The sequence below is a fragment of the Mauremys reevesii genome, linkage group 1 (genome assembly GCF_016161935.1).
Source record: "Mauremys reevesii isolate NIE-2019 linkage group 1, ASM1616193v1, whole genome shotgun sequence".
In the NCBI taxonomy this organism is placed as follows: domain Eukaryota; kingdom Metazoa; phylum Chordata; order Testudines; family Geoemydidae; genus Mauremys; species Mauremys reevesii.
Window position 1 is genome coordinate 244,715,143 of NC_052623.1, and position 24,014 is coordinate 244,739,156.

General features: G+C 43.1%; 1 protein-coding gene across 4 annotated transcripts in view; it reads right to left on the reverse strand.

Annotated features, from left to right (window-relative positions):
• PLEKHA5 (pleckstrin homology domain containing A5) overlaps nucleotides 1-24,014 on the reverse strand; it is a 285,024-nt gene that overhangs the window by 136,372 nt on the left and 124,638 nt on the right. Inside the window, exon 1 of one of the 4 annotated variants that reach the window (XM_039544492.1) lies at nucleotides 19,881-20,021. The exons of the other annotated variants lie outside the window; for them this stretch is intronic. Within the exon in view, the coding sequence (XP_039400426.1) occupies nucleotides 19,881-19,900 (20 nt within the window). The 5' untranslated portion in view covers nucleotides 19,901-20,021. Of the gene's footprint in view, nucleotides 1-19,880; nucleotides 20,022-24,014 lie in introns of those variants that run through there. 4 annotated transcript variants of the gene reach the window in all.

The window sequence follows — 24,014 nt, forward strand, 5'->3', positions numbered from 1 at the left end:
AAATCGACCTGATGACCACACTGTCAGTGGTGCGCATCCTCATCAGGAGTGCTTTCACTGACTGAAGAGGGGCAGTGCGGGGAGATACTTGCAGCCAGGGCTCAGCTCCCCATATGGAGTGGGGGCCAGTCTCCTGGGCTTCTTGACTCTTGGTTCCCAGCCAGGGAGCTGGGAGTCGGGCAGGTGCAGCCCAGATCAGAGCAGGGACCTGGGGGCAGCCAAAGCTCTAGCATGGAGCCCTGAAATTGACAAGACAGCCAACAGCTGATATAAGTAACAATGTGTCTATACAGACACTGCTTTGCACTAACTACACCGACAAAAGTCCTATGCCTCTTGTGGAGGTGGAGTTATTATGTCTGCATAGTAGGGTACTTACATCAGTGGGACAAGGCTGTAGTGTATATACTGAAATAATCAGGCGTATGTAAGCTACTTTACATCGACTTAACTCTAGTGTAGACCAGGTCTAAATAACAGTCTAATGCTACGGTTATTCAACAATTCTGAAGGTAGTACTTCCCATAACCTGTATTAGTAGGAGCATTGCCAGCACATCAAGGGAAGTGAAAATTCCCCTCTATTTGGCACTGGTGAGGCCACACCTGGAGTATTGTGTCCAGTTTTGGTCCTCCCACTACAGAAGGGATGTGGACAAATTGGAGAGAGTCCAGTGGAGGGCAACAAAAATGATTAGGGGGCTGGGCACGACTTACAATGAGAGGCTGAGGAAACTGGGGTTATTTAGTCTGCAGAAAAGAAGCGTGAGGGGGGATTTGATAGCAGCCTTCAACTATCTGAAGGGGGTTCCAGGATGGAGCTAGGCTGTTCTCAGTGGTGGCAGATGACCGAATAAGAAGCAATGGTCTCAAGTTGCAATGGGGGAGGTCTAGGTTGGATATTAGGAAATACTTTCACTAGGAGGGTGATGAAGCACTGGAATAGGTTACCTAGGGAGGTGGTGGAATCTCCATCCTTACAGGTTTTTAAGGCCTGGCTTGACAAAGCACTGGCTGGGATGATTTAGTTGGTGTTGGTCCTGCTTTGAGCAGGGGGTTGGATTAGATGACCTCCTGAGGTCTCTTCCAACCCTAATATTCTATGATAACAAGAAAATGAGATTCATATTGTCAGTTTCCTTTTAGTGACAGACTGCAAGAGTCTTGCTGGGCTATGCAGAGCAGGGAGCTGTGCAAACAGCCTATCCAGCCTCCTCAATGGTACACAAAGGCCTCCCACAACAGCACTTCAGATGGAGTACAGACTGCTCAGTCCTACTTCCCCAGGAAGAATAGCAAAAAGATGCAACCGAGGCTTATATCTACTAAACTACCCATCACACATTGGTTTTGGTACACAATGGGAACAATATATTCCATCCTAATGTGGACTGAACAGCCCTGCCTGAGGGGCAGTCCTGTTTTGCACCACGAACTGCCACAATCGAACCCATAATGGAGAGGAAGCCAGATGTTATGTACTTGACTGATAATCTAATCTGCTAATATAACTGCAGTACTTTCCCTTCATCTGGATATACCAGAAGACAGTCTTCTAGGACCACTACATATGCCTTCCTATGTTTTTACTGGCTTGCAGATGCTCCCATTTCAAAATCCTTTTTATTTCTAGCTTACCCACATCTTGCAAAATTGTGTTGGCCCTCTAATATTTTTGCTCTAAACCAAAGACCAGAAGTATAACTGGATTCAAAAAATAATTAGATAAATTCAAGGAGGATAGGTCCATCATTGGCTATTAGCCAAAATGGTCAGGGATGCAATCCCATGCTCCAGGTGTCCCTAAACCTCTGACTGCCAGAAACAGGGAGGGGATGACACAGCGTAGATCACTGTTATGTTCATTCTCTCTGATGCATCTGGCACTAGCTACTGTCGTAAGAGGATACTGGGCTGGAGGGACCAGTGATCTGATCCAGTACCATTATATTTATGTTCTTAACTAAGAATAAGTAAATTTAGTATTCTGTCCAGTTTCTCACTGCGAATGAACTAGTATTTTTTCTGTGGTTTTTATTTGGAGGAGGTGAGCAACTCAGCTAGAGTAGATGGAACAGAATGAAGGGTACACAGACCAGTTGTATAGCAGGATAGAAGACCAGGGAAAAATGAGGGCTAAGAACAGCTTTCATCTGGAATAGAGCAATTCAGTCAGAAGTAGCAAGAGAGATCAAAAGATCAGGGCTGGGACATTTGGTTTTGGGCTCTCTTTAATAAAACACATTTGTTTGATTTCACTGCCCTACAAGAAATGGAGCTCAGCCAGAACTCTCACAGTGACATCTGGCTTTCTCCCATTGAAACTAAAATTAAATGCTACTTCAGTGCTTCTCTAGAGACTTACCTTCGCACATATTATATGTTACTAACACTAGAGTCTTCTTATTTGCTCATTTCTAATAAAACTAACAAAGCAAAAGTTGAGTAATACTTCACTGGAAAAATACTAACAAAAACATGATGTTATGAACTAAAAGCCATATCTTAATTTAAAAAGACACTATTTTAATAAAGGAGTAGTTATATCAAGTCAAGTAGCCTAACAAATATTAAGGGGGAAGAGTAAATGTGAAGACTGATTTACCAAGCTCTTGATTTATTAACCAAATCCTTATTTAGCAAATGTAATTCCTGTGTCAGATTATTTATTCAGCAATACTCACTTTAAGAAATTTCCTTATTTTGCAAGAAAAGCAAAATTATGTATTGTTTCTACCACCACTTACTTACATTTAAAAACTGCAAACAAATTCCAGAAAAAGTTATGGGGCAGATGCATCCCTGCTCTCTTTATAAATGCATTAGGTTTCTGCACAGACATAAAATTAAACTGGAGACAAGCAGAGCAAGTCTGATCAAGCTCTGTTCTACTTCTGTACTGGTGTTTCAGATCTGAACAGGAAAAAAGTATGTCAGCTACTTCAGCCTCATTTTTGCTTTCCAGCCTAAGAAGAACTTTTCATTTCTAACTGAAATAAATGCAGGAACGTATGGTTACCTAATAGAAAGTTATTTGAATATGGAAAAAATATAAGTAAATTCAGCCCCTACGTATAACTGTTAGCAAGGATGTGGTCTGTGGTTGTTCAACTCCTTCCATTTTACTAAAAATGCAATGCCACATGGCATAGTAAATAGCACATGCAAGCATTTTCCAGTCGGTACTCAAATACCCGTTTATTATGAGCCTTTTTTCAATTAAGGGGTTTTGAACAATAAATTTGGGAATCATAGTGCATGGCTGCACTAGAAAACAGATGAATATCAAAAGTTTTACTGTCAGAGTAAAAAAAAGACAATCCATGCTTCCAACGTGTGTGCACACTGCCACTCACTTTAAACTGTGAAAAACATCAGTGTTTGGAATTAATTTGTTTCCCTTCATGCATCCACATATTTTAGTATGTGTGCACACCAAATTTTTCCATTTGTTTGGCAGACAGACAATGACATAACTTATTTTAGGGCTGCTGCTGTCACCACTCTTGACCTAGCAAGAATATATTTCCTAGGGGCCTATTCTCCTGATGCTTTTAAAAAAATTAATTCAAAACAGGATTGCCAACATACAAAAAGATTGTTTCCCTCTTACTGTTGTCCAGTTGCCTTCCTATTTCATTTTTACATAGATCATTGTTCAGTTCTTTCACTATACTTAATACTTGTTCTCAAAGATCGTTCTAGAAAGCATATGATTGCTTCTGCTGCATCTAGTACTTTTGAAATTGCAAGCTTTCATTTCTACAAGACCTTTCTTAATCAAAAAGCCAATTTAAATCTGCCTGAAAGTCAGGAATTTAATATAAATAGAAAACTCCTGCTACTAACCTGATGTTATTATTACATTCTTATTAAATATTTACTCAACATTTATTCTAAAATTATCATTTTAGATAATGTCTGGATAATGAGCTGTCTGGAGGGGCTCACAACCCTGAGTGTCTATTTTGGGGCAGACTGTCATGAGCAGGGCAGATACCCCAAAATGATAGTATGTCCTATAGCGGGGGTTCTTAACCCTTTTTCTTTGAGTTCCCCTCACTCCAAATGCTATAAAAATCCATGGCCCACCTGTACCACAACTGCTTTTTCTGCATATCCAGTAGATTAAAAGCTGTATTAAATGGATTGTTATACAGTTAAACACACACTTTAGATAGATAAAAGACAAGATAAAATTATGTTATTATTAGATTAAATTAATTTTTTTTAATTTACTCAGTGTGAAACTTGTTGCTGGTGCTAATCAACAATCCTGTCAAAGATACTCCCACTTCTTGACAAGCACACACGCATGTCATGGTCAATATTCATCTTGGTTCAGTACTTTGTTTTCATTGATGTCATGGCAGAAAATCTGGCTTCACAGTAGTAGGTGGTATCTAAGACGATCAAAACTTTCAGCGCTGCAGAAGAAGCAGTGCTGTATTCATCAGAATACTCACACCAAAATGTTTCCAGCACCATTTCTTTGAACCTGGTTCTGAGGGAGCTGTCTGATGAAATGTCAATGAGCTCTTCTAACAGTTTTGATGGGACAAGGGATGGAAATTTTGCTTCTCACTGAAGGGGTTTGTAGTCCACATGTATAGACTTTTGTTCTGTTGTGAGTTCAGGAATATAAGCATTAAATCTGTTAAGCAGACCAGACAGATACGCTGCTAGCAGATGTTTAATTACATTGATGTCAGTATTTCGTTCCTGAATGAAAGAACGTAAGAGCTCAAAATATATCAGTAGTGCCCTGACAGACACGAACTTTCCAGAGTTGTAGTTTTCTTTTGAATGCCTCAATTCTTTCATGCTGGGCAATAAAATTAGTGTTCCTGCCTTTCACAGTTTTATTCAGCTTATTCATGTCACTAATATGTCGACAAGGTAACCCAGCTTTGTCAGCCACACATCATCTTTCAGCACTTCTGCTGCAAGTTCAAGGTTTCTTATTAGTTAAGAAAGTACAGAAAACTTTTCCTTGAGATTAAATAAACGGGCAAGCATTCTGCCTCAGGATAGCCATTTCACCTCTGTATGCATGAGCAAGGAATGGTGCTCTGTACTCACCTCCTCAGAAAGTGCAGCAAAACACCTGGAGTTTGTTGTTCTGGATTTAATAAAATTAACCAGTGTTACCGCTGTGTTTACGGCTTTTATTTTTTGCACAAAACCAGAATGCTTTCCAAGTCATTGTGGCTCCATCAGAGAAGACCCCAATGCAATTAGTCCAGCTGATTTCTACTGAAATCATAAAATCATCTGACAGTTTGAAAATGCCATCCGACTTTGTTGTTGTCTTGAGCTCTTCGCAAACAAAAAGGTCTTCCTTTATTTCCTTATTCCACACATAAGGAACATAGGCAAGTAAATGGGAAATTTTTGAAATGTCTATGGATTCATCTAGTTGTATAGCAAAATCATTGTCACGCAGCCAATCAATACACTGAGAAACTATCTTCTGATGTAGAAATGATCTGTCATTTGAAAGTGCCATTTGACATTAGTATTTTTGTCAGTGCTTTGGCCTTCTCCTCTCCAAACACTTCCTTTATTATTTCAACAGAAGGCATTAACAAAGTCTCAGCAACTGTGTGTGATTTTTTTTTTGTTTTAGCAATTTTCTGTGCCCCTATGTAAAATGATCTTAAGTGTTTTTACCCACAGTAGTTGTAGATTTCATTACTGCTTTAGTACCAAGCAGCTCCTTGGCCTTTTGCTCAAAAAATGAACAGTGCTTATCCTTATAGATTTCATTCTTTGTAATTAAATGTCTATAATTTGGAGGGTTTCAAACATTCCTTAGATAGTACTTATGCACAAATTACACACTGAGGTTGAGGTAGATCCCTACTTCCATAACAACTAAAACCAAAATTCAGATAGCTGTCTTCATATTTCCTAAATTTTGCAAGGTTAATAATAGCTTTATGTTTTTTACTCATGCCATCTCCTCAGTATTCTTCAGCTCTTATGGTGGTTGAACTTGAAGGAAGGTCGGTATCTCTGATCTCTGGGTTTTGTTGTTTTGAAGCTGATGGCTGAATTAAAATGTTATCCGTAACTGATATGTATTGTTTACGTTTACACCAATTTTCCCTGTGCTGTGTAACTTGTCCTTCTCCCACTGAAATAGCTCCTTTCCACCCAGTAAAACCTGCAAGGCTGGCGTTAGACTCACTGGGCTCAGAGCAGAAACCAAGGAGTGGGCTTTCACATGCCAGGTCTCTTGAAACAGAACAAGCATTGGGCCAGGAGACATTGAGGCTGACCTACAGGCTGGGAGGCCCACACCCCAATGGTTGACTCGTAAGTCTGAGTCTGACATCCTGAGGATGAAGCCATGGCATAGGCTTTGGCTTCTGCCCAGTGGGGGAAGGGGCTTCAGCCCGCAGGAGGCACCACGGATCTGGGCTTCAGCTCTCAGCTCTTGCTTCAGCACTCCGGCTCCCTGCTTAAGCCTGTGGGGCACTGTGGTTCATGACTTTACCCCACAGTGGCACCAGCACTGTGGCAGCAGGCTTTACCCCTGGAGGGGACTTGGGCTCTGCGATGCCATCCCCATGGCAGCAATGGGGTTCGGAGCTTTACCCAGACAGCTCCCAGCCCCACGATGCCACCTTGGATCAGGGCTTCAATACTGCAACTCCCAGCTGCCACCCCACAACACCACCAGGGCTCAGCGTTGCAGTTCCCGGCTTCAGCCCTGCGGTGGCACCGGGGTTCAGGATTGCAGCTACTAGCAGCACCAGGGCTCGGGGATTCAGCCCCACAGCTCATGACTACAGCCCACGGCTGCACCAGGGTTCAGGGCTTCAGCCCCATTGCGGCTCAGGGATTCAGTCCTACAGCTCCCGGCTTCAATCCCACAGGTACACTGGGGCTTGGGCTTCAACCCCTCAGCTCCTGGCTACTGTCATTAATTGTCTGACCCCCTCAGTTTTCCACTACTGTGAAAATTTAAATTGATAAAAATAGAAAATGCTTCAAAGTAAACAGACATTCTCCATCAAAATTATAAAACAAAAAAATCAAATTCTGCCAAGCCTATAAATAGAACATAGTAAATTCATTATCTCACCCAGAGAAAAAAGTTGTTTAACCACTGGCAATACTCAGTTCCCTAAATCACTATGTGCTTTGCATTACCAATTAAGTCTGTCTGAAGAAAAAGAGTAATTATTCAGAGTATCTAAACTTCTCATTTTATCAGTACAGCAGATACAAAACATTCTTAGGTCCTAAACCTGCGAACAAAATATGCTTAAAATATTCATGTACCAAACAACCTGGAAGTGTCAAAGGGCCCAACCTAGCAATCAGTGACTGAAAACAGAAGCCTGGGGACAGTCAACTGTAGAGGTGAACAAAGGAATATGCACAAATATTCCAGGTTTGTCCATTTAAAAAAAAAAACCCCACTAATTCACTGATTGTAAAATTTGTTGCAATAGTGCAAAATGAATTACTTGCACTGTAAGCACTTAGAGCTATGTGCAGGAATTGACTGGCACAACTATTCTGGAATAGGTATTCCACAATGGAAAAATTTATGTCTTAACTGAAAATTTCTGTTCTTACAGTAATGAGGACTACAAATCCATGACAGAGTCTCTGCTCTCCATGCAGTGTTGGAGGTAGACCAAACCTATCAATTGGTGGCAGGCGAGGTGTGGCTCCAACTCTGAGAAACCACCAGTTGAGATACTTCCACAGCCTAGGAAAACCAACTACTCCATGTAAGGATAATTAAGCATTAAGACTAAACAGAACAATCTTCCTGCATAGAAAGAAATTAAATGAGCAACAAACTGAATGTAATATAAAATATCTTTATCCAATTAACTGCCCATGCAGGGTGGCTTAGATCTATGGACCTCATTACTTGAAGAAAGGACATTTTTAGGTAAGACATGAATAAATTTTCCAGTTCTTACCTGTAACAAAGGCCACAGACCCACAACATTGGGATTTTCAAAGTAGTGTCCACTGGAGAAGGGGAGAGGAGGGACACTATATACAGTTAAGTATAGATGTGGAAGGGAATAATCTCTTCCTAGTAGTTACTGGGATATTACAGCTTGGAGCACCCATTTACCAAAGGCAGCATAAGGTGATGCCTGAACATCCAACCTGTATAATTTTGAAGAAGGTATGAACACATGACAAAGAAGCAGATTTACAGATGAGCCTTCTGGCAACACAGTTTTGCTTATGGTCTAGCTGTTCATGAAGTGCCACCGTTCTACAGAATAAGTTCTGATATTGGAAGGAGGAGTTATGCTTTTTTACTTGTATGTTTGATATTTTAACCATCTGGAAATGGAGAATTCCAAAGCCTTCTTTCCCTGACACCAGATAAAGTATTTGTCCTTCTAAATGAGCTGCAAGGTGAACATATAACTTGGAGAGCTCTGCTGACATTGAAAGTATGCCACTATTTCTCTTTTAGGTGCAATAGAGCTGGGCAAAAGGACGGAAAGACAATTTCCTATACTTTGTGGAGCACATAGTTAGTCTTTGGCATGAAGACTGGGTCAAGTCAGAATACCACTTTTTCTTTATGGAAGTTGCAGAACTGAGATTCTAGGAAAGAAGCGCCTAACTCAACACAAATGCAAACTAACACGATTGCTATCAAAAAGGTCATCTTAATGGTTCAGAAGTAATGAGACACCATGAGTGGTTCAAATGGAGAGCCTGTAATGGCACTGAGAACCAGATAAGTTCATTTAAAATAACTCTGTGCACTTTGGGAGAACGTAGAAAAGATGCTGCTTTAAAAAGGCCACAACACTGGACATTTGTATAACATGAAATCTGCCTCTTGCCTGCTACTCTGGAGAGTCTGAACTGCCAGGCCTAGCCAAAGTCCATTTAAGAAATTCACGAATTTGTACTACCAATGCAGATATGAGGTGAGACACTTATCCTGGTATCACTGGGAAAATCTCAAGCAGGCCCTTGAATACAGAGGAGTTAAGATTTATTTTTGGGAGCTAAAATTGTGGATATTAGCGCTCTGAATATTCTCGTTGGCTTACGAAGCTCTCTTCAAGAGCCATGCATTCCCTCCCGCACCCCAATCTCAAATGTTGTGAGCATTCATGGCCCACCATACAATTTCTATTCCCTGATGTGGCCGCTATTGCCCTCTATTGCCTCATCTGGGAAGGAAGATGAAGAAGCCCCCATGGGTACAGGTTCCTCCTGACCTTTCAATTCATGGGGTTGCTCCCCAAGTGATGCTGTCTGCGTGGTGCTGGCCGCGGTGCTGGGTTGGGCATCGGGCTCCAATTCTTTTGTAGGTTCCCTTACTATCGAGGAAGATGGGGGCTCCCACCCGTCCGAGGCAATGGACAGGGATCTGGAGCTTGACACCGGGCTTGATGGTATGCCCAGGGGGTCCAGAATGGCCATTACATGGGAGCCTGCCATTGAGGAGGGTAGGGCACCATAGGGACCTGGTGTGTCCCCTCTCACTGAGAACAATGCCGGCTCCACCTGGTGATATACAACTCTGGCACCGAGAATGAGTCCGACCTTGAGGATCACGGGGGTGCCGGGCAGGAGGAGAGGAGGACTGCAGAGAGGGGGATCATTGCCAAAGCATGGCCAGTTTGCCCTTAGAAAGAACTGGCCCTTTGTGCGGTTCCAGTGCAAGAGACTGCTGGGCCGTCATCTCTATAAGGTCCCTTGTGGCATCAAATGTGTCCTGGGTAGATGGCATATCCAACTCCCCCATCTGGCTCTCCCACACTCAGGGAGTCCAACTGGACCAGACTCAATGGTTCCACCCGGCGGCCAGAGTCAATGGTGCCAGTTTCGCCTGAGCAGGAGCTGAGTGTCCTAGCATGACACACACCGCAAGCACAATCATGCTCCACTGCTCTAACTGTTGGTGAATGCCCCACTCTTGGCTCTTCTTTGCTTCTTAGGCGCCGGTGCTGCGAGGCCGCTAAAGTTGTCTTCAGTGCCGGAAAGTGCTGGTGCCACAACTCCCTGGATGCCAGGTCCTTTGCCGGCACTGCGGCCTCCCTTACTGAGGCTGGTGTGCTCCACGCCAAAGTGCAGGTTTTGGCACCAACACGGGCTGTGCAGGCTTCTGACAGGATCCACAGGGTTTAAAGCCTTGAAACCGAGGCATGGCCAGTCCCTGAAGGGGAGAGAGTGTGGGGTAGGGAGGTACCCCTCAAAAAAGACTTAATTACTAAGTAACTACACTAAAAACTAACAATACTATGCTAATACAACTATTTACAAAACAAAGAAAGGGAATGCCAGGGAATTGCTTACCTGAGGCAAGAGAAAAAGGAACTAAAGAGGCGGCAGGTTGTCAAGGACTATATACACCACCATAAATGCGCCACTCTAGGGGCTCCACAGCCAACCCAACGGGTACCGCTAGGGGAAAACCCTTCTGACAACTTTGCATGTGGCACATGCATACCTACTTGGAACTGACATCAACAATCACTTGAAGAGCTTCATGTTTCAAGTAGGAGGCAAAAAGATCTACTGCTGGGGACCAAATTCCTTTACCAGTAGATGAAAATACCTCTGGGTATAGTCCCCATTATGGATCATCTTACTCAGAACTCAGTGGTTCAGGAGCCAAATTAGCAATCAACATTACCCCCCCAAAAAAGCCACAGTAGTATGAATTCATTGTTTCATTTACCTTTTTTTTTTTTTTTTTTAATATCAGGATGCTTTTACTAAGGTATTAATCAACTGTAGAATATCTGGTCAGTCATTTTACACACACACACACACACACCAATTGGTTAATAACATAGTAAAAGCACCTTGATTTAATTATTAACCAAATCACACAAAGAGCTGCAGGAGACACATTAAAAAGTCTTCTGAAGTCTCAGTTTGAGTATCACTGATCTAACTTACATCAGCTGAACCAGTTGGCCATAACATTAGTTTTTTCTTAGATGTGAAAGGAGCAAATTGACTGCTCATTTTCCTCTGCCCAAATCATCAGCACATGAAGGATAGTCCAGATAAGGGCCGTACTGGATTGTCCTGAGCTCTCATCAACTTATATTGTGTTTGCTCTCTATTTGGAACACATCCCCTGGACATTCTTTGATTCTGTGTGAACACCCTCATCCTTCCTGGCTTGCATCTGCAATGACAACTGTCTTTACAGGTTCTTTTATTGGAGAGCCTGGCTTGAAGCTGCTTGAAATCATCTCCCACATGAATGACCTTAGAATCTTCCTAGGGAAAGATACCTTCACTGAAGGCAAGATATGCAATAGTTCGGGGAGATACAAAGAGCAGCCCAGTAGTGGCCTCATGTGAGAACAGAGCCACAAAGAATATCCACAGAGGAGACCACTGATCCCAACAGAGACAGAAGCATATGAATGGGCACTTCCCTTGAGAGGTTGACTGTTTTAATAACATCCCTCAGTTTCTCCTGTCTTTCCTGCAATACGGAACACTGTAGACAGTTTGTCTCCACACAGAGATCGGGAATCTGCTTAGATCAGTAGTTTTCAAACTTTTTTTCTGGCAACCCAGTTGAAGAAAATTGTTGATGCCCGTAGCCCAACAAATCTGTAGGTGACGGGTTTGGGGTGTGGGAGGGACTCAGGGCTGGGGCAGAAGGTTAGGGTACAGGGGTGGGGCCAGGGCGGGGGGGGGTGTCACGGTGTAGGAGGGTGCTCTGGGTTGGGGCAGGGCTCTGGGCTGGGGATGCAGGCTCTGGGGTGGGACTAGGGATGAAGTGTTTGGGATGCAGGAAAGGGCTCAGGGCTGGGACGCGGGCTTACCTCCGGCAGCTCCCAGTTAGCAGCGCAGCCGGTGTGCAGAGGCAGGCTTCCCACCTGTCCTGACACCGTGGACTGCACTGCGCCCCGGAAGTCGCCATCTGCAAGTCCGGCTCCTAGGTGAGGGCACGCAAGCAGCTCCACATAGTTCTTGCCCACAGGCTCCCCACCCCTGCTCCCATTGGCTGGTTCCCGGCCAATGGGAGCACGGAGCTGGACCTGCTGGACGCTTCCAGGGGCGCAGCAGGGTGTGGGAACAGGTAGGGACTAGCCTGCCTTAGCTCTACAGCAGCGGTCCCCAACCTTTTTGGCACCAGGGACCGGTTTCGTAGAAAAAAAAAATTCCGCGGACCTGTGGGATGGTTTTGGGACGATTCAAGCGCATTACATTTATTTTTGTACTTTTATTTCTATTATTATTGTAATATATAATGAAATAATTATACAACTGACCATAATGCATAATTAGTGGGAGCCCTGCCCCCTATCTGACCCCCACCCACTTCCTGCCCCCCCCGACTGCCCGCCCCCGTCAGAATCCCCGACCCATCGTGCTCCTTGTCCCCTCACCATCCCCCAGAGACCCCCACCACCCTGGGACCCCACCCCTGCTCCCTGTCCCCTGACTGCTCCAACCCCTATCCCCCCCGCTGAGTCCTGACAGACCCCGAACACCCACAATCCAACCCCCATTTCCTGCCCCTGACCGCCCCAACCTCCGCCCCCTCTCTGTGCCCTGACTGTCCCCAGGACTCCCTGCCCCTTAGCCAACCCCGCTGGCCCCAGCCTCTTACCCCCGGCTCCCTCCTCACCTGGAGCCTCAGCGCCTCGCCCAACAGCGGCAGCGTGTCTCTGGCGGGGCCTGAGCTCCGTCCTGCTCAGAGCCGCGTGGTGAGGGGGCGGGGCTGGGAGCTCCACGCCGAGCGGAGGCAGCTGAGCTCAGCCTGGAGCTCGCAGCCCCGCCCCCTCACCACACGGCTCTGAGCGGGACGGGGCTCAGCGGCCCCGCCGGAGACACGCTGCTTGATGTGCTAGGGGTCGGTTCGCGGCCCGGTTCCTAACAGGCCGCGGACCGGTACCGGTCTGCGGCCCAGGGGTTGGGGACCCCTGCTCTACAGCACCGCCGACAGGACTTTTAACAGCCCGGTCGGCAGTGCTGACCAGAGCCGCCACAACCCAGTTCCTTCCATTCCGTGACCCAGTTCTGGGTCGCAACCCAGAATTTGAAAATCACTGGCTTAGATTGTATTAAACTGATTTTCACAGACCTGTGACTCTGCAGCATCTTTTTAAGCTGGGTAACATGTATGACTTACTCTGGATGAGGCTTTGGATAAGAGGGTCACATAGGAAAGGGTAGACACAGATGCCCTCATGTCTGAGGGCTGCTATTAAAGACTACCAAAACTTTTGTAAACACTTAGCAGTCCTGTTGCTAAACCAAAGGGCCTGAAATAGTACTGCTGTGCTCCCAGAGCAAAGCTTAGAAAACACCTGTGAGATTGATGAACTGGGATATGGAGATAGGCATCCTTCAAGTCTACTGATGTGATACAGTCCCTTTCACTGACGGCAGCTAGTGTGAATTTTAAGGTCTCCACCTTGAGTTTTGATTTCTTCATGAATCTGTTGGGATATCTGCAGTAGAGAACTACTCTATAGCCTTCTGATTTTTTTTCTACGAACTATATGGAGTAAAGGCCTTGTTTTCTCTGTGGAAAGGGACAGGATCTATTGTTCCCATTCTCAGAAGATCTAAGATGGCTGTCTGCATGCCCTGATTTCTCCTCTTCCACAGGGAGGCCTTCCCCCACCCCTTTCTTTAAATCTTGCTCTGCAGCAGGGAGGTGACAGTCTGCCTGCCTGCAGCTCAAGAGGCAGATGATACTTGTACTGGCAGTTTCTCAGAACTGGGGCCAACCTCTCCTGCTACTAATTGACAAGTTTGGTCTGCCTTATAGGCTGCATAGAGCAGAAACTCAACATCGTGGCTCTGTGGACCTCATTACAAATAAAAGCTATTCCAAAATAACTCCCCTCTAAGAGCACACTATTCAGAAATTTTTAAAAAGTGACTTTATTCCAGAATACTTACTTTATTTTGAGTAATTATTTCAAAATAAAATTATTCGAGAACACAGTGTCCACATGAGGGTTACTTTAGAATAGATAAATTATATCATCGCAGCTATAGAGGAATGGGCAATCTGAAATTACTGTGCTTGTCAACTTCTCCCTGTATAGACAAAGTGTTAGTATCATACTGGTGAAGTCACTTATGTTAGAGGAGCACATCAACACTAGCGGTTTGTTCTGGTGTTAACTACGTATGTGAAAAACATTCCAGCTTAGACAAGACTTCAATATGAAATCACATACATAATACCAGAGTTTAATTTCTTTATGGATGTATAAAAGCAGTAAGGTAACAGGGATAAAAGGAAACTTCGACAGTGTGGACCACTTAGAGTCTGTATCTGTCAAAGTGCATACGTTTTAGAAAACAAAAGCATGGCAGTGACCTGGTTGCTGCATTCCCACATGTTGGGAAGCTTAATTCTTGCTAAATTCTTAAAGAACTGCATACAATGTGTCAAAACTAGTTTTAAGTTTTGTCAAAACTGGTTTTATTAGAGATCTAAGCAATTAGTAACTTGCTTGCAACAGGAAAATTTAACTACAGTTTACCATATGTTGCATTACTCATTTCACCACTAGAAAACATGCACAGACGGACAAGATTTATGAATCACTAACTTTCCCTTGGGACAAATGAAGACCTCCTTGCCTCAGTTTTTTCCTCCTGATTGCAGAAATATTCTTTGGGAAGAACCGATGTTAGGCTGCTCTTGGAGACTGTCACTCTACTAAAACTTCTGTAAACACACACTGTCCCACAGTTAAACCAAAGGGCCTGTATTGGTAGCGTTGTGCTCCCAGAGCAAAGTTTAGAAAGCATCTGTGAGACTGCTGAACTGGGATATGGAAATAGGCATCCTTCAAGTCTATTGATGTCATGCAGTCCAACTTTTAGTTGTTGCAGTGCTTCCCAATCACCTTATTAAATTTCTTTGGTAAGAAACAACTCTTGGGCCTGGTCTACACAGGGGAAGGGGGAGGAGAATAGTGTAGCTGAAGTCGATGTATCTTAGGTCGACCTACCTCCCGGCACGGGATCGATGGCCACGGCTCCCCAGTCAACTCCGCTTATGCCTCTCGTCCTGGTGGAGTTCCAGAGTTGATGGGGAGCACATTCGGGGATCGATTTATCGCATCTCATCTAGACGCGATAAATTAATCTCCGATAGATCGATCACTACCCACCGATCCAGCGGGTAGTGTGAACGTACCCTTGGTATCACTGGGATTCCAGGCACTACAAGGCAGCAACAATAATGGGAGTGTTACTACGACAGACCAGACCTATGCAGTTGCTGGCGTTTTAACCTCTGGCTTCTATAGACCCGCTCTGATCAGTGACATGACAGGACGCTTAAAATACTGCATCTATACTACAGCTACCACTAGTGGGAAGTTGTAAGAAAATAAGTCTTAGTGCAGCCTTTGGAACCAATTTCTTACCATCCTATTAGGACTGTGACCATGCAACCAGTATTAAGGCATCATAAATAGCAGCAAACTTCAAAAAACAAACATGCAATCTATCCCTCCACTCACAATCAGCAACTATTTATGGTTACCGATAACGCTCTTACTTTTTTGTCCCATCCAAATCTCTCCAACACCAATGGAAAAAATAATCTTCTGGATTTTAAACCCTTAAAAGATGATCTGGAAAGGGAAGAAAACACTGGACTTGTGTCATTTTATGTTTATTTGATGTATAAAGAAAGGCCTGAAATCTTTTATAATTTAGTCACAAAATTCCTGCATAAAGGTGACCTCCAAGTGAAAAAAAATGGGTTTCTTCCCCCCTCTTGCTTCTTTGACGTATAAAGAAGGTCTGAAAGGATTTTTTTGTTTTGTTATTTAAAGTGGTTTCTTTTGTGCTTTTTATCATTAGGAATTTAGGTCCTGTTGGGCTTTCACGATTTAAGAACTAGCAAAATGTTAATATCACAAAAGTAAAAAGAGTGAAAGTTGAGCAAGTGACGAAGGCATTTTCAATGAGACTGCTTAAAAGCATGTTTTGTTTGTTAGCACAATGGTAAAGTAACATTTTGGAGAAATGGTATCTTTAATGAAGACCCAACATCCTCAGTATTTTAATTAAAGCATTGGAGCTCACAACGAAATGTTCCAGAGACCTCTAACTGGTCTTCCAACATAACCAAGGAAGAACAAGCTTGACCATTGTATTTTTCCTTAAAAATATCACTACATGAAAAAATTAAAATACATTAAAAATTCAGGCTACCTTTATGCATTTTAAAGCAGAACAACAGCACAAGCCCAACTTAAAATTCTTTGTAGATTGCCTGTAATAAGAAAAAAAATCTCTTTGGTTTAGAATATTTTTAACTTGAACAAAACCTATCAGTATTGCCAGTCCATATGAGCAATATAAATCAGTGATATTTGAGGACTTCGTTGATGTTACATTAAAACTAGACTTAATATTTCTGTATGTATGTATTTCACAAAAATAAATGTTTTGAGTAACAAGGTAAAAAGTAGATTCCAGAAGACTAACACTAATAAAATATGCACAAAATAATTTAAAAAAAAAATCTACAGTGGAATTAGACATTATTGTAAGCATCTTAAAAATTAGTGTGTTAACAGTTATGCCTTTTTTTTAAAATTCAGTATCAATTTAACTTCTATTTATAATCACTTTTCCTGTCTTTTACGGAAAAATAGCCATGTATTTAAACTGAACTTGTAAGGAGCTAGCAGAGGGATGTTCTGTTTACACCTTCATTTACTGCTAAGTTGACAGCAAGGTAAATAATTTGTTCAAAATTCGTAACTCTTAATGGAAACTTGCCAGCTAGCTCCTAAATTTTTACTTAGGAGATGCCATCTGAGTTTTTAACCAACAGAAAATAAAACACACTTATCACTACATAACAGCTGGAGAAAAAAATCTTTCTACCAAACTGGAAGCTTCACTTGCCTAAATATATTTTAGCAAATGGAAACATTTTAACAAACTTCTATTTGCCCAGCTCCAAAGAATGTGTGCACTTACTTTTGCAAGATCAAGAAAGATTACTTGTTTTTACTTTGCCCACGGTATCAAGGTATGAAAAATTCATGTTGGTATTTCAATATGGAAAAATTAAAACCCACACTATCAAATAAACTCAGAACTACTTAGATCTGCTTGCGTGTGCACAAAGTTCTTTCTTGTGAACATGTCTACAAATGCAACTTATTTCTATATGCAAGTAGAGAGGAAATAATAAAAAATCCCATCAAGTGTTCACATCTCTGATTATCTACAAGTTCTATCATGCTTCCACACTGCACTGTGTTCATGAAGCACATGATTTCAACAAGGATCAAATTATTTTAATGCAATAGTGGTTTCAACAGAAGATGAAACATTCCTCATGAAAGAGTCATGCTGATACCACAACAGGTTCAATTAAATCGCATAAAACTTAAAATCACTAAGAATACTTTAAAAGTCATTTGTCAAGTGAAGTACACTATTTTAATCCTTTAATATTCCCAGAAACAATTCCAGCAGTGATATTACATTAAAAATATCAGGGTGTTTCAATCAAGTTAGATTTCTGAAGATTTAAAAGCATTTGCTCAGATTTATAAAATAGTTTAGTAGTTGCTTTTCAGAGCCCACTTATATATTGCATCCTTTTTTTCTCGTGAACAAGGCCGTTTCTACTGTAGGTGGTAGAAATAAAATGGCTGGATCATTAAATCCCAATCCCCCCATGCTCTGACTCAGATTCAAGAACAAATCCAAGACAAGTGACTCACTTAGCAGGTGAATAGAAACCTTAAATTTCACATTCACATTGTGTGATACAATTAGTCCTGCATAATAACTGTTTAAGAAAGCCTTTTCTGATCATTTCAAGTTGCTTTTCTTTTACTAGAAATTAGAGCAAAGTTATCTTTTCTAATTTAAGAGGAATACCAGTCTCTTCTCTCTTGTAAATAAAAGTAGCACAGCTGACATGCATGCAAAATACAAAGGTGGGGGGCAGGGGGGGGGGGAGAGAAACACATCCAGTGCCCTGATAGCCAGTTAGCTTAGCACTGGGAACACTGCTTTGTTTTTGCATCTGACTTCTGTGAAAATTGATCTTATGACCTTTCAGTGATTGAAATTAAAATAATTTGCTATCCTCTTACCACTTTATACAAAACTTGATGTCTACACCAAACTGATATTAAATTTCACTCCCCCCCACTTCATCTTCTATAACATTTAAGCAGCACCTCTCATATGGAAATATTTATAGCATTTATTGGGCAGAGACCAATCAGCAATAGAATAATCCAGTGGATTACCAAATTAAAAAGATAAACCAACATAAAAAAACATGCAGCAGGAACATTTAATTCATTCTAGAAAGCTTAACAAAAAAGATTACAAATGCACATATTTGTATCAGTGTATTAAAGAAATTACATATTTCCTTCAATTAATTATTTTTAGCTCTGCCTGGAAATTCACCGCAAGTGAAAACCGGAGCTATAAAAAAGGTTACTGAAATAGCAAGCAGTCAAATTATATCAAAACACTAACACGATACTAATTCTATAACAATACAGTATCACCAAGTATTATACCAGAAACAGTGAGTCAGTGATGGCACACATGAAGTGACACACACAGTCGGCTTCTGAAAGCTAAGAATATTACATTCATCTAGCTACATAAACAACTGATTTTGACCATACATATTTGATCCTGAACCCTACTACTACTTTGCTGGAATCTAACATCTACAAAGATTAGTTTCATTACTCTCTAGGAACTCCAGAAAATTGGATTAGATGGGTTTAGGTTTATTTATCCTAAAAGACCTGATATCCTTATTGTGATAAATATGCAGTCTCTTTTTTTTCATAAAATATACCTGTTTATGTATTTATGTAGAATTTCCTGTCCTTAAAAAGAGAACGCTTAACAAGTTTTTTAAATAATTTTCTTAACATTTGAATCTGCTCAAGGGTTTTTAGAATGTAAAGTGTTGACAGCAAGCTACCATTAGAAGGCTTCCCTTCAAGGGTTTTGTCCATTGCCTGGAAAATGAAAGCGAGATATCCTATATTACCTTTGTAATAAGAAAAAAATCAGTTTGTATGACATAGGAATTTGTTAAATATACTTTAGATACCTCATGCCTGAAAAGCTGCAAATAAACATGCAGTTTGCCACACAATATAACATGGTACACTTTATGACAGATTTCACAGCTCAAAGTACAAGGTTTAAAAAGTATCTTTGCAGTCTCCATTGATATAGCTTCTTTGAGAATGGATCAGATTTTCCTCTTCCGTTCTGTATATTTGTCACAAACACTCCTACTTCAACATATGTAATGTGTGTTATACGGTCAGTTCCTAGCACTACCTTTATTATGTTCTGTGATACACCTGAAGCTACCTATTTTGAGGTATTCCTATTGTTGCACACTAATTTAAAAAATATGCCTGAAAACTCACAATGAGCTATACAAGTAAACAGCAGTAATTGTATATTATATCTATGAAAATATTAAAACCACAGACAAGCACTCTGGGTGGTTGCACTTTTCATATAAGTGATTTTGGCAGTAGTCATTTAAATTACTTTACATGCAATATTCAAGTTTCCTCTAGTAGCAGTTCATTTAAAAAGAGATATAGTAAAAGGTAAAAAAAAGCAATGTTGAAGTTATATTTAAAAATGCTAACGCTTCAAGGTATATACTCGTACCGATAGCAATCTGAAATAAGTAGCTATTGTTTCAAGTTCAAACCGAGTTCTCAACTTTTAACTTCTAATGTAGATTATACACTCTCTAAGGCATCTCAAATTCATTATATATCCAAATTCATATGAAGCAAAACTTGTTTTTCCCCAAGAAAGCAAAAAAAGCCCATCACTTACAGTCATTAGCTGATGAAATGTATACTAACCACAAGAATTACTCACCAGTCTTCAGGGAAATTCATTCTCTACCAGAAGCTTAAAACACAAACAACAAAAACAACACTTGGAAACGACGACGTGAGGCACAGCCCTTTTGTCTTTGAAGCTGCTCCCCAATGAGCACTGCACAGCCCTGACACTGAGAAAAAACATCCTCTAGCTGTCAGGGTTCCTAGCCTCACTAGAAAACTGATACCAGAGTGATGTCACGCTGCTTCGCTAATGTTATTGCAGCTCCAAATCACTAACTCAGTTCTCTCCAATAAGAAATCGTTACCAATAAGTGTTATGAAACAAGATGTATTGAGCAATAAAAGCTATTTTCAACAAAAACTGAAACCAAGAGTATAGATTTTAAACATTACAGCTTGCAGAGGCAAAATACTGAAGTCCAATTAGTTTAAAAAACAGTGTCAAATTACGTTACACAAACAGCAAATCTTTTACTTTACTTTCACTTATGAGACTGGGTTTCTATATGCAGCTTGAATTGCTCATAAAATACTGACTCATTTTGAAATTTCATCCTATACTTAGGGATGCAAAGGAAGAAACTCACTGAATACAGTAACTATGTTTTGTATATTGCAGTAAGCAGTGATTCATATTCCATTTTCCCCACAAAACGAGGCAATAAAGGTCTGAAATTTTTAATCAAAATACTCCAACAGATTTTAGACTTTTCTTTAAAAAGAAATCACTCCTGAAAGTACACAGTTTTAGAAGAGATTGAAGATGTCAAATCACTCTAATAGCAATTACTATAAAACAAATTATTGCTCTGTAATGGGGTCAGCACCCACCTCTCACAAGCGCCCCCTTTTCTCTGGCCAATAGTGCCTGCAAATACAGTTGTTTCTCAGGGAGGCACCCACCTCTTGTGGATGTCCCCCCTTCCTCTCTGTTAGGTGAGAGCCTGCTTTTCTTTTTTGATATTACATCAGGGTGGCACCTGCCTCTCCCAAGAGTGCACACCCTGCCCGGCTGCTAGCTCTCTCAGCCAGTCTTCGGCAGCTCAGCCCTCCGGCAGAGCTGCACAAACTGTCCCATCTTCCAAGGTATGCAGTCAAAGGTTTTTTTCGGCTCTGGGATGGGGCCAGAGCTCGAAGGCTTCTTCACCAAGGCACTGCCTTCTTTGACCACCCAGCCGAGGCCCTCTCGATACCCTCAGCTGGTGTCCTTTTCAGCAACCCTCCCTGGGCTCAGTCTGCAACCAGACCAGCAGGGCCCATCACGGTACCTTTGCCTGGTCTGGCCAGGTGCTGGGCTCAGCCTGCCCGCACTGACCTTTTCATGGTCCTGCTGCTACTCTATCCAGCCAGCCAGGCACTTGGGGCTTGGCTACACTTACAAATTTGCAGCGCTGCAGCAGGGTGTGAAAACACACCCTCTCCACCACTGCAAATTGCGGCGCTGCAAAGCGCCAGTGTGGTCAAAGCCCCAGCGCTGGGAGCGCAGCTCCCAGCACTGTCCGTTATTCCCCACACGGAGGTGGAGTACGGACAGCGCTGGGAGAGCTTTCTCCCAGCGCTGGCGCTTTGACTACACTTAGCGCTTCAAAGCGCTACCGCGGCAGCGCTTTGAAGTGCTAAGTGTAGCCAAAGCCTTGGTCTTTGGTAGCCTTCCCTGGGCTCAGTTCTTCCTGGTGAGCTCTGCAGTGAGCAGCCCATGTCCTGCTGCTCGTCTAGCCAGCCAGGCACTCAGTCCTCCCTTGTCAAGCTCCACACAGCAACTGAAAGCTCTGCTCTGCTACTTGCCTTTTATCTGGTGCTTCTGGCCCCTTCTTGGTCACTCCAGCAGTCCCTTTGATTGGCTGCTCTTCTGCAGCCACTCTAGGCTGCCTGGAAGACTTCTTGCTGCTCTATTCTGGGGCAGGATGATGCAGGGCCATGAGGCTTCCACAGCAGGAGGCCTCTGGACCTAGTCCACCCTGCCACATGCTCAGGCCTGGTCTACACTACATGTTTAAACCGAATTTAGCAGTGTTAAACCGATGTAACTCTACACCCGTCCACACGAGGCCCTTTATATCGATATAAAGGGCTCTTTAAACCGGTTTCTGTACTCCTCCCCAATGAGAGGAGTAGCGCTGAAATTGGTATTGCCATGTCGGATTAGGGTTAGTGTGGCCGCAAATCAACCGTATTGGCCTCCGGGCAGTATCCCACAGTGCACCATTGTGACCGCTCTGGAAAGTGATCTGAACTCGGATGCACTGGCCAGGTAGACAGGAAAAGCCCGGCGAACTTTTGAATTTCATTTCCTGTTTGCCCAGCGTGGAACTCTGATCAGCACGGGTGGCGAAGCAGTCCCAAATCCAAAAAGAGCTCCAGTATGGACCGTACGGGAGATACTGGATCTGATCACTGTATGGGGAGACAAATCTGTTGTATCAGAGCTCCCCGTTACAGAAGACGAAATGACAAAGCATTTGAAAAAACCTCCAGGCTATGATAGACAGAGGCCACAGCAGGGACTCAGCACAGTGCTGCGTGAGAAGCGTAACGGAAAGCCAAAGAATCAAATGGACGCTCATGGAGGGAGGGAGGGGGTATTGAGGACTTCAGCTATCCCACAGTCCCCGAAAAGCATTTGCATTCTTGGCTGGACTCCAAATGCCTGAAGGGTCAAAAACATTTTCCCAGGTGTTCCAAGGTGTATGTCGTCAATTTACACCCTTCTCCCCCCCCCCCCAAAAGAAAAGGGGAAAAAATCGTTTCTCGCCTTTTTTCAATGTCACCCTATGTCTACTGCATGCTGCTGGTAGACGGGGTGCTGCAGCACTAAACAGCAGCATCCTCTCCCCTCCCCGGTGGCAGACGGTACGGTACAAAAGGACTGATAGCCGTCCTCGTCATCATCCTGTGAGTGCTCCTGGCTGGCCTCGGTGAGGTCTGCCGGGGGCGCCTGGGTAAAAATAGGAATGACTCCTGGTCATTCCCAGCAGATAGTGCAGAACGGCTGGTAACTGTCCTCATCATAGCAACTGGGGGCTGAGCTCCATCAGCCCTCCTCCCACCCCCGTCATGTCTAAAGGAAAGATTCTGTACTGCCTGGACTATCATAGCAACTGGAGGCTTCCTCCCCCTCATTTTATCTCACTAAAAGGTCAGTGTTTCTTATTCCTGCATTCTTTATTACTTCATCACACAAATGGGGGGACACTGCCATGGTAGCCCAGGAGGGTTGGGGGAGGAGGGAAGCAACGGGTGGGGTTGTTGCAGGGGCACCCCCTAGAATGGCATGCAGCTCATCATTGCTGCGGGATCTCTGGGGCTCTGACCCGGAGCGGCTGTGCTCTCTGGTTCTCTAGTACACTTGCCCCATATTCTAGGCTGGACTGATTCTATTTTTAGACAAAACATAGGAAGGGAATGACCCAGGGAGTCATTCCCATTTTTGCCTATGCGCCCCCAGCTGACCTCAGCGAGGCCAGCCAGGAGCACCCATGATAGCAGCAGACGGTACAGAACGACTGATAACCGTCATCTCATCGCCAGTTTACAATGGCAGACTGTGCAATATGACTGGTAACCGTCTCTGCTATCTTGCAAAGGCAAATGAATGCTGCTGTGTAGCAGTGCAGTACTGCGTCTGTCAGCAGCATCCAGTACACATGACAGTGACAAAAGGCAAAACAGGCTCCATGGTTGCCATGCTATGGCGTCTGCCAGGGCAATCCAGGGAAAACGGGCGCGAAATGATTGTCTGCCGTAGCTTTCCCGGAGGAAGGATTGAGTGATCACATTTACCCAGAATCACCCACGACACTGTTTTTGCATTGGGATCTCAACCCAGAATTCCAATGGGTGGGGGAGACTGCGGGAACTATGGGATAGCTACGGGATAGCTACCCACAGTGCAACGCTCCGGAAATCGACGCTAGCCTCGGTACATGGATGCACACCGCCGAATTAATGTGCTTAGTGTGGCCGCATGCCCTCAACTTAATACAATCCGTTTCCAAAAACCGGTTTATGTAAAATCGGAATAATCCCGTAGTGTAGACATACCCTCATATACTAACACAGACATCTGCTCTACTCAACTGACCAACATTACACAGAGTACAGCTCCGCCTCTCCCTTTATAGACCTGTCCTGGAGAAAACAGAAAGACCCTTTGCCTGAAATATCC